At 37.1% G+C, this 12,260-nt stretch overlaps 1 protein-coding gene across 1 annotated transcript in view; it reads right to left on the reverse strand.

Annotated features, from left to right (window-relative positions):
- Positions 1-12,260, reverse strand: part of CATSPERE (catsper channel auxiliary subunit epsilon) — a 158,547-nt gene that overhangs the window by 114,509 nt on the left and 31,778 nt on the right. The window contains exon 6 of the mRNA XM_027564683.1: positions 4,257-4,281. Coding sequence (XP_027420484.1) covers positions 4,257-4,281 — 25 coding nt within the window. The remainder of the gene's footprint in view (positions 1-4,256; positions 4,282-12,260) is intronic.

A 12,260-nucleotide genomic window follows, 5' to 3' on the forward strand; every position in this document is an offset into this window, starting at 1 on the left:
TACTCTTTAACTATATAACTTTATACACATCAGATTTATGGGATTTCTGTCATTTAGTAGATGATTTTAATCCAGTCACATTTGATTACTGAATTCATTTAAATTATTTCTTAAATTTTATTTTGTGTCAATATATTCTGTTTTAATTTCTCTTTTTCTTTTTTATTATCTCCTATTGAATTGTTAGCATTTTAAAAATTCTTCTTCCAGAACCCTACTTTTTAAAAATTATGGACTTGTTTCTATTACTTTAATAAATGTTCCTAAATTTTTTCCTTGCATATTTAATATAAGCTAATCCATATCCTCATCTTGAATACGTATAAGGATCAGTTCAGTTCAGTTGCTCAGTTGTGTCCAACTCTTTGCAACCCCATGAATCACAGCACACCAGGCCTCCCTGTCCATCACCAACTCTCAGAGTTCACTCAAACTCATGTCTATCGAGTTGGTGATGCCATCCAGCCATCTCATCCTCTGTCATTCCCTTTTCCTCCTGCCCCCAATCCCTCCCAGAATCAGAGTCTTTTCCAATGAGTCAACTCTTTGCATGAGGTGGCCAAAGTATTGGAGTTTCAGCTTCAGCATCAGTCCTTCCAATGAACACCCAGGACTGGTCTCCTTTAGGATGGACTGGATGGATCTTCTTGCAGTCCAAGGGACTCTCAAGAGTCTTCTCCAACACCACAGTCCAAAAGCATCAATTCTTTGGTGCTCAGCTTTCTTCACAGTCCAACTCTCACATCCATACATGACCACTGGAAAAACCATGGCCTTGACTAGACGGACCTTTGTTGGCAAAGTAATGTCTCTCTGCTTTTGAATGTGCTATCTAGGTTGGTCATAACTTTCCTCCCAAGAAGTAAGTGTCTTTTAATTTCATGGCTGGAATCATCATCTTCAGTGATTTTGGAGCCCAAAAAAATAAAGTCTGACACTGTTTCCACTGTTTCCCCACCTATTTCCCATGAAGTGATGGGACCAGATGCCATTATCTTAATTTTCTGAATATTGAGCTTTAAGCCAACTCTTTCACTCTGCTCTTTGACTTTGATCAAGAGGCTCTTTAGTTCTTCTTCACTTTCTGCCATAAGGGTGGTGTCATCTGCATATCTGAGGTTATTGCTATTTCTCCTGGAAATCTTGATTCCAGCTTGTGCTTCTTCTAGCCCAGCATTTCTCATGATGCACTCTGCATATAAGTTAAATAAGCAGGGTGGCAATACACAGCCTTGATGTAATCCTTTTCCTATTTGGAACCAGTCTGTTGTTCCATGTCCAGTTCTAACTGTTGCTTCCTGACCTGCATATAGGTTTCTCAAGAGGCAGGTCAGGTGTTCTGGTATTCCCATCTCTTGAAGAATTTTCCACAGTTTATTGGAATTCACACAGTCAAAGGCTTTGGCATAGTCAATAAAGCAGAAATAGATGCTTTTCTGGAACTCTCTTGCTTTTTCCATGATCCAGTGGATGTTGGCAATTTGATCTCTGGTTCCTCTGCCTTTCTAAAACCAGCTTGAACATCTGGAAGGATATGATGCTGCAAATCCAAATTCTCCTTCATTTTCTATTTTTGTTAGCTATTATTTTAATTTCATTTGTTAAAAAATTAGTCATTATTTAAATATTTGACTGTCAATGCTTATTTAGATGTATTAGCATATTAAATAGTTCGTTTGTTCGTTAGTTACTGCATCTGGTACTTCAGTTTTCAGTCTGAGAACTCATGTCTTGAACTGTGGAGAAAACTCCGTAAGTGAAAGTGAAAGTCATTCAGTCATGTCCCACACTGTTTGCAACCCATGGACTATACAATCCATGGAATTCTCCAGGCCAGAATACTGGAATGGGTAGCCTTTCCCTTCTCCAGGGGATCTTCCCAACCCAGGGATCAAATCCAGGTCTCCCATATTGCAGGCAGATTCTTTACCAGCTGAGCCACAAGGGAAGCCCAAGAATACTGGAGTAGGTAGCCTATCTCTTCCCCAGCAGATCTTCTTGACCCAGGAATCGAAATGGGGTCCCCTGCATGGCAGACGGATTCTTTACCAACTGAGCTATCAAGGAAGCCCTGGAGAATTCTCCATAATTATTGGAGAAAAAGAATTCTCCAATTCTTTTTTTTCCCTTTTGGAACTCCTATCATATTTATGACAAACTGTCTTGGTCTATCCTCTATGTCTATTAACTCTTTTACATCTTTTACTTTTTATGTTCTACATTCTGCATGATTCCCATTCTGCATCACTAATTCTGCAGTTTTTTCGACTGTATCTAGTCTTCTATTTAACCTGAATTTTTATTTCTAGATGCCTATTTCTTCATCATAAGACATTTATATAGGATGCTCTTCAATGTTGTATAATTATGAATAACCCTTGTTCATGTTTCTTTCCCTTCTTTTATCTTTTGAGCAAACAAAATATGGATTTAATAATCTTTCAAATGGTCCTCATCTTTAGTTTTGAAAAGTATAAACTTTCTGCAGTTTATATGTATATATTCCAGGAAGTATGTCTTTTCCTGTGGTTTATACCTTTTATTTTCAGATTATTTTCGGAGGGTTTGTTTTCTAAGAGAGTCTTATACACGCTTGGTTATGAAATGAATTTTATAATCACCTCTGCCTAGGCCCTATGTGTTTCACTACTTGCATTTTTGAGTTTACTACTTGGCTCTAGGTTCTCCAACCTCTTGAGAGCAGTTTAACTTGGACATTCATCTGAAACTCTGTGATGGTAACTCCTTGTCTGTTTACAGTCCCCAAAAGGGTGTATCATCGTTTATTTGCAACTAGCCAGAGAGTGGAGCTTTACTAGTTTTCATTGTACAGATCTTTAATAAATACTAGCTTCATATAGGGAGGTTAATTTCAGCATCTCTTTCTCCCATCTGTTGGAAACTTCATTTTCTATTCTCATACACATGTTAAAACATCACCCTTTGTCCACCAGGGCTTATAGTTCGTATAATAACCTTACTTCAGAACTCAACCTTACCTAACTCTGGATTTTAGTTCTTTAGTGACTTGTGACAACTAGGAAATTCTTTTAATTGCTTTTACATTCTATGCATGCACATATACCAATATTAATGTAAAAGTCTGCACTGATATTATACACATATATATTTTATAATGGTGTTTCTATATGTTTTGAGTAAGATGGAGGCTATTCTGCATTATTTGGGTCTATAATAAAAATTTTACTTTTAGAACTTTCTATTTTCTATCTTAAAATTCCTTATCTACTGATAATACTTTCTTCTTTTTGCATTGTTATAGCTTTAGTAAATCCTATAATGTCAGTTAGGATTGGGATAGGGATACATACGAACACATGAGCTCATTCAACTATCTTGATCGAATATAGGAAGTTTTATTTATTATTATCTTTTTCTGTCTCTTCTTTCCATTACATAATTGCTTTGAAAAAATGAAAATATTTATGAAGCTTTAATATCCAAATATTACCACCTTATTTTAGTTTTCAAATTTTGGAATACATCTCTCTGTCACACTTAAAATCAGCCTCTAACCCACATGTCAAAATTTTTAGATCTCAAAGACTCCTTCATAGGCTTGAAAATTATTGAGACTCCCACAGAGCTTTTGTTTTATGTCAGTTAGCCCTATCAATATTTATTACCATATAACAAATAAACATTGAGACTATGTAAAGATATTTATTAATTTATTTTTAACATCTACAATAAACCCATTATATATTAACTAACATGTTTATGGGGACTTCCTCTGAGGCTTAGTGGTAAAGAACCCACCTGCCAGTGGAGGAGACACAGGAGATCTGGGTTTGATCCCTGAGTCAGGAAGATCCCCTGGAGTAGGAAATGGCAACATGTTTATGAAAAAAATAGTTATTTTCCAAGATAAAGAATAGTAAGAAGAATGGTTGTTTTACATTGTAAAATCTCTTTAATATTTGGCTTAATAAGAGACAGCTGGATTATCATCAGTGCTTCTACATTCAAGCTGTTGGTATATGGTATTCTGGTGGAAGTATATGGGGGGAAATCTATTCAGACAGATATATAGTTGGAAAAGTGTAGACCTCGTAGACCTCCTCAAAAGGCTTGTGAAGACCTAGGCGATCTTAGTCCATACCTTGAGTAACCTCTGCTCTAAGTAAATTTTGTTGAGAATTAATTTTGAAAATTCCTTTTCTGGTAAATATGGAAGAGAAAAATAATATAGTGGTAATATGTGAAGAAGTATACAAAACTTAAAAAAGTTTTACCTGGGTTAAATTGTGAACAAAACTTCTGTTGGGAAAAAGAAAAATCATATTTTAGTAAACAGCATCCTAAATATTCAGTTAAATAATCTACTTTCAACATCAGTTCAGTTCAGTTGCTCAGTCGTGTGTGACTCTTTGCGACCCCATGAATGGCAGCACACCAGGCCTCCCTGTCCATCACCAACTCCTGGAGTTTACTCAAACTCATGTCCATTGAGTTGGTGATGCCATCCAGCCATCTCATCCTCTGTCATCCCCTTCTCCTCCCTTCTTCAATCTTTCCCAGCATCAGGGCCTTTTCAAATGAGTCAGCTTTTCGCATCAGGTGGCCAAAGTATTGGAGCTTCAGCTTCAGCATCAGTCCTTCCAATGAATATTCAGGACTGATTTCCTTTATGATGGTCTGGTTGGATCTCCTTGCAGTCCAAGGGACTCTCAAGAGTCTTCTCCAACACCACAGTTCAAAAGCATCAGTCCTTAGGTGCTCAGCTTTCTTTATAGTCCAACTCTCACATCCATACATGATTACTGGAAAAACCACAGCCTTGACTAGATGCATGTTTGTTGGCAAAGTAACATCTCTACTTTTTAATATGCTGTCTAGGTTGGTCATAACTTTTCTCCCAAAGAGTAAGAATATTCTGTTTATATTTCACTGTGTGTAAGTCACTTCAGTTGTTTCCAACTCTTTGTGACCGTGGGGACTGTAGCCTGCCAGACTCCTCTCTCCATGGGGATTCTCCAGCCAAGAATACTGGAGTGGGTTGCCATGCCCTCCTCCAGGGGCTCTTCCCAACCCAAGGATCTAACCTGTGTCTCTTACATCTCCTGCAATGGCAGGTGAGTTCTTTATCCACTAAGCCACTTGGGAAGCCCTTATATTCCATTATGGACACATAAATGATTAAATGCTAAATGTTAAAAAAAAAAAAAGCGCTCATGTCCATAATTAAATATAATTTTTGCTGAGGGGCATGAATCTGTATACTTCTTCCTGAATAATACTGTAAGCTAATTTGACATGATCAATGCACATTAAAAAGTCCATAGTTTAGGGATTTCCCTGATGGCCCAGTGGTTAAGACTCCCTGTTTCCACTACAGGGGGCACAGGTTCAATCCATGCTCCAGGAACTAAGATTCTGCATGCCACATGGCATGGCCAATAAAAAAAAGTTTATAGAGTTTACATGTTTTAATTTATGTCAAGACAAAATTTATCAGTTAGCACTGCAAATGTTTCATTTATAGCCTTTCAGTGTAAATTTTCTGAAAGAAGAAAATTTACTTGTATATTTATTTATATGTTTTTTAGAAAGTAATTTTTCACTTTAAAGATAGCTGTTATTTTTAAAATCACATAATCCCTAAAAATCAATGACTCAGTATTGTGTTTTCTTTTGTGCATAGTGCTTCTGTTCAGTTCAGTTGCTCAGTCATGTCCAACTCTTTGCAACCCTATGAATCAGGGCACACCAGGCCTCCCTGTCCATCACCAACTCTCAGAGTTCACTCAAACTCACGTCCATTGAGTCGGTGATACCATCCAGCCATCTCATCCTCTGTCGTCCCCTTCTCCTCCTGCCCCAAATCCCTCCCAGCATCAGGGTCTTTTCCATTGAGTCAACTCTTCACATGAAGTGGCCAAAGTATTGGAGTTTCAGCTTCAGCATCAGTCCTTCCAAAGAACACCCAGGACTGATCTCCTTTAGGATGGACTGGTTGGATCTCCTTGCAGTCCCAAGGGACTCTCAAGAGTCTTCTCCAATACCACAGTTCAAAAGCATCAATTCTTCATAGTGCTTAGTATATTATTAAGCACAAAATAAAATGAAGATGTCCTCGGAATCAGTAAATGTACGTGCAGTAAGTTCCTAAGACCATATGATGAAAATAATATTTCATATGTCCAATCTGGTCTATGAGAAAGCTACTGAAACTAAGTACTAAAAATCTTGAAGGGCAGTATGTCCAAAGTTCAAAAAGTATGAAGTTTGTCAAAAACATCCCCTGTCAGCACACAGGCACCTAAAACTGACCCCTGAAACTGAGGATGCACAGAGTCCTGGCTGGGGCCGCCACACTGCCTTCTCTGGTCCCTATCTACTGTACCGGTAGGCACTGCTGAGGACTATGATAGCCCTTGCAGTCTCTGTGGACACCCTGCAGCATTTGGCAAACACTACGCAACTGTCAATGTTCTGGACCTTACTGGGCTGAACAATGAGACATTGTACCCCACCGGATCCAGAGCCAGCACATGCCCCTGCACATGACGCCCCATACCACTAGATATAGACTGGTGGTCACAGCACGCTCCAGCATGTACAACCACAGGTGGAGGTCTTTTCTTAGTGAGGTCAGTCTATGATGCCTGGAAGTGGTGACTGCTTCTTCAAATGTGCAGACACCTACACAGGCTACAAGGACAGTGAAGAATCAGGGAAACATGACACCATTTAGGGGACACATTAAACTCAAGCAATGAATCCTAAGGAAATGGATTACATGAATAGCCTGACAAAGAATTCAAAATGTGGTTCTAAAGATGCTCAGAGAGCTATGAAAGAACAACAACAACAAAAAACAATTTAATGAAATTAGAAAAACAGTATAAGAACAAAATGAGAAGTTCAGAAAAGGGACTTGTTCAAAAAACATAAGGAAGATTTTGGAAGTGAAGAATTTATAAGAGAGCTTCACAGCAATTAGACAAGAGAAATAAATTAAAGTTATTCAAATTGGAAGGGAAGAGGTAAAACTATTTGCAGATGACATGATACTCTATGTAAAGAACCCTGAAGTCTCCACACAAAAACTATTAGAACTAATAAAGGAATTCAATAAGCTAGCAGAATAAAAAGATTAATATATAGAAATCCATTGCATTTTTAGACTAACAATGAAATATCAGAAAGAGAAAATTAAAAAAAAAAATCCTGTTGAAAATCTCATCCAAAAAAAAAGGAATAAACTTAACCAAGGTGGTGAAAGATCTGTACGCTGGAAAACTATAAAACCTTGATAAAGTAAATTGAAGATAATTTAAAGGAATGGAAAGATCCCTTCTTCTTGGAGGGGAAGAGTTAATTGTTAACTTAATTGTTAATTTTTAACTTAATTGTTAATTTTTAGATTGTTAAAATGTCTATACTAACCAAAGCAATCTACAGATTTAGTGCAATCCCTATCAAAATACCCATGACATTTTCTTTTTCACAGAACTAGAACAAATAATCCTAGAACTTACATGGCACCACAAGAGATTTTGTGTTAATATAACACAAAACCGAAAAAAAAGGAGAAAAGCATTAAAAATGATAAACACAGTCACTACAAAGTTTCAATTCTTAAAAAAAATCTTAATAATTCAAAGTTATGTCACCTAAAAGATACCCTCAAAGTATAAAGCAAAAAATTAGGCACCTACATGCAAAAGTGACATGTCTACCACCACAGTGGGAAATTTTAGCCAATATCAACTCATGAGTCAAACAGGTACAAAAGATCTGAACAGTACACTTAACACAACTGGCCTACTGAACATAAATAGCATATGCTATCCAACAATAGGAAAATATATTTTCTTTAGGTACTTGTGAGACATTTATAAACTCTGACTACATGCTAGGCCAAAGATTTGATTCTAACACTTCTGTGATAATAATAAAATTAGGTTAGAATTCAGTAACAAAATAATAATTTAAAAGACTCATGTCTGTAAATTAAAAATGCATTCCTATACAACACATTTGCCAAACAAATTATAGTGGCTCTTAGACTATTATTTCCGAGCAGTAACGAAATATTACAACTATGAGATATTCCAATATAGAGGTATTTAGAAGAAATTTTACTTCCTTAAACATACACTTGAAAAAAAGGAAGTCTTAGATCTATGTAATAGACTAAATAACTAATTTAGTAAGTTTCAGAAAAACAAACTCAAAAAAGAAATAATATAAAAAACAAATTGAGATAAAGTAGATGACAGTAGAAAAACTCAATAAAGCCAAAATATAGTTCTTCAAAAAGACTAATAAAAATATCTCTAGGAAGAAAAATAAGAAAACAAAAGGAAGGCACAAATAGAAATATTAGAAATGATAAAAGAGTGGCATACCTACAACTACTGCAGAGATTAAACAAAAATATAAGAGGATATTATGGGAAATTTCATGACATAAAAATTGATACTAACATTGCTAACTGAAGACATGGAAGAATTTCTGGAAAAATACTGCAGAAATGAATTTTACAAGAATTAGAACTCTAAAGTAGCATTCTAACCATTAAAGAAATTGAGTTAATAGTTATAAAATCTTCCCCCACACACTCAAAAAATCCAGATCCAGGTAGATTTCTATGCAAGTTACCATCAAATATTCAAGGAACATATATTTCCAATCTTAAATAAAATCTCTCAGAGAATAGAAGTAAAGTTAAAATTGTTCAGTAGTGTCCAACTCTTTGTGGCCCCATAGACTATACAGTCCATGGAATTCTCCAGGCCAGAATACTGGAGTGGGTAGCCTCTCTGGGGGTCTTCCCAATCCAGGGATCAAACCCAGGTCTCCCGCATTGCAGGCAGATTCTTTACCAGTTGAGCCACAAGTGAAGAGAATAGAAAAGAAAGACTAACCCTAACTTACATGATGAGTCTAGCATAGTCTTGGTATCAAATGTATTAAAGCATATACGAGGGGAGTAAAACCACAGGCCACTCCCACTCATGTATATTCACACACATTAAAACCTAAACAAGATTAGCAAATGGAATCTATAAATGTATATGAAAGATAATTCATCAAGACCAAGTTGGCTTATTCTAGAAATACAAGTTTATTAATATGGACATATTAATAACTATTATCAGATTTACTAGTAAAAAGAGAAAAACTATACAGATGTTTATGTGGAAGCAGAAAAACACTTTGATTATTTAACAAGTCATAAAATGAATTCGCAGCCAGCTTGGAATAAAAAGGACCTTCCTTAATCAAGTAAAGTTTAACTCATAACCTGTAACAAATATTATGCAAAATAGTGAAATGATGAGAGTCTTCCTTTTGAGATGGTGAATAAAATAAAAAGCCCTGCTATCACCTTGTATTTGATATTCTAGACATGCAGTAAGAATAAAAGGAATAGAAGGCATACTTATAAGAAAGAAAAACAAAATCATCATTATTTTCAGGTAATCTGATTTTATTAAATTCCAAGAGAATACATAATCATAACTTAGCAATATTGCTGAATGCAAAAATCAACAGTCAAAAGAAAAGTGTATTCTATACAACAGGAAGAGCTGGTTAGAAATTATAATTTTAAAAATTAGATTATTTATAAGAGAAACAAAAATATAAAGTACCTAAGAATTCAGTTCCATTCAGTTCAGTTGCTTAGTCATGTCCGACTCTTTGTGACCCAATGGACTGCAGCACACCAGGCTCCCTGTCCATCACCAACTCCCAGAGTTTACTCAAACTCATGTCCATTGTGTAGGTGATGCCATCCAGCCATCTCATCCTCTGTTGTCCCCTTCTCCTCCTGCCTTCAATCTTTCTCAGCATCAGGGACTTTTCAAATGAATCAGTTCTTCGCATCAGGTGGCCAAAGTATCAGAGTTTCAGCTTCAGCATCAGTCCTTCCAATGAATATTCAGGACTGATTTCTTTTAGGATGGACTGGTTGGATCTCCTTGCAGTCCAAGGGACTCTCAAGAGTCTTCTCCAACACCACAGTTCAAAAGCATCAATTCTTTGGTGCTCAGCCTTCTTCACAGTCCAACTCTCACATCCATACATGACCACAGGAAAAACCATAGCCTTGACTAGATGAACCTTTGTTGGCAAAGTAATGTCTCTGCTTTTGAATATGCTATCTAGGTTGGTCATAACTTTCCTTCCAAGGAGCAAACGTCTTTTAATTTCATGGCTGCAGTCACCATCTGCAGTGATTTTGGAGCCCAGAAAAATAAAGTCTGACACTGTTTCCACTGTTTCCCCATCTATTTCCCATGATGTGATGGGACCGGATGCCATGAATCTTTGTTTTCTGAATGTTGAGCTTTAAGCCAACTTTTTCACTCTCCACTTTCACTTTCATCAAGAGGTTTTTGAGTTCCTCTTCACTTTCTGCCAGAAGGGTGGTGTCATCTGCATATCTGAGGTTATTGATATTTCTCCCAGCAATCTTGATTCCAGCTTGTGTTTCTTCCAGCCCAGCGTTTCTCATGATGTACTCTGCATATAAGTTAAATAAACAGGGTGACAATATACAGCCTTGATGAACTCCTTTTCCTATTTGGAACCAGTCTGTTGTTCCATGTCCAGTTCTAACTGTTGCTTCCTGACCTGCATACAGATTTCTCAAGAGGCAGATCAGGTGGTCTGGTATTCCCATCTCTTTCAGAATTATCCACAGTTTATTGTGATCCACACAGTCAAAGGCTTTGGCATAATCAATAAAGCAGAAATAGATGTTTTTCTGGAACTCTCTTGCTTTTTCCATGATCCAGCGGATGTTGGCAACTTGATCTCTGGTTCCTCTGCCTTTTCTAAAACCAGCTTGAACATCAGGAAGTTCACGGTTCACATATTGCTGAAGCCTGGCTTGGAGAATTTTGAGCATTATTTTACTAGCATGTGAGATGAGTGCAATTGTGCGGTAGTTTGAGCATTCTTTGGCATTGCTTTTCTTTGGGATTGGAATGAAAACTGACCTTATCCAGTCCTGTGGCCACTGCTGAGTTTTCCCAATTTGCTGGCATATTGAGTGCAGCACTTTAACAGCATCATCTTTCAGGATTTGGAATAGCTTAACTGGAATTCTATCACCTCCACTAGCTTTGTTCGTAGTGATGCTTTCTAAGGCCCACTTGACTTCACATTCCAGGATGTCTGGCTCTAGGTCAGTGATCACACCATCGTGATTATCTGGGTCGTGAAGATCTTTTTTGTACAGTTCTTCTGTGTATTCTTGCCATCTCTTCTTAATATCTTCTGCTTCTGTTAGGTCCATACCATTTCTGTCCTTTATCGAGCCCATCTTTGCATGAAATGTTCCTTTGGTATCTCTGATTTTCTTGAAAAGATCTTTAGTCTTTCCCATTCTGTTGTTTTCCTCTATTTCTTTGCATTGATCGCTGAAGAAGGCTTTCTTATCTCTTCTTGCTATTCTTTGGAACTCTGCATTCAGATGTTTATATCTTTCCTTTTCTCCTTTGCTTTTCGCTTCTCTTCTTTTCACAGCTATTTGTAAGGTGTCCCCAGACAGTCATTTTGCTTTTTTGCATTTCTTTTCCATGGGGATGGTCTTGATCCCTGTCTCCTGTACAATGTCATGAACCTCATTCCATAGTTCATCAGGCATTCTATCTATCAGATCTAGGCCCTTAAATCTATTTCTCACTTCCACTGTATAATCATAAGGGATTTGATTTAGGTCATACCTGAATGGTCTAGTGGTTTTCCCTACTTTATTCAATTTAAGTCTGAATTTGGAAATAAGGAGTTCATGGTCTGAGCCACAGTCAGCTCCTGGTCTCGTTTTTGCTAACTGTATAGAGCTTCTCCATCTTTGGATCAGCTAAACAGAATAGCTAATCCAGGATGAAATCCATGCATACACGGAAACTTGATCTCTGGTAGAACTGGTTTTGTGGAAATATCATTCAGTGAAGTGAAGTGAAGTGAAAGTCCGACTCTTTGGGACCTCATGGACTATACAGTCCATGGAATTCTCTACTGGGTGGGTAGCTGTTCCCTTCTTCAGGGAATCTTCCCAACCCAGGGATCGAACCCAGGTCTCCTGCATTGCAGGCAGATTCTTTACCAGCTGAGTCAGAAGGGAAGCCCAAAATCATTCAATAAATGGATCTAAAAAATTAATTCAGTTCAGTTCAGTTCAGTTGCTCAGTCATGTCTGACTCTTTATTCATACACAACCAATAAAGTTGTATTTCTATCCTGAAGCATACACAAAACCTAATTCCAAGTGGATT

The sequence above is a fragment of the Bos indicus x Bos taurus genome, chromosome 16, assembly GCF_003369695.1.
Source record: "Bos indicus x Bos taurus breed Angus x Brahman F1 hybrid chromosome 16, Bos_hybrid_MaternalHap_v2.0, whole genome shotgun sequence".
In the NCBI taxonomy this organism is placed as follows: domain Eukaryota; kingdom Metazoa; phylum Chordata; class Mammalia; order Artiodactyla; family Bovidae; genus Bos; species Bos indicus x Bos taurus.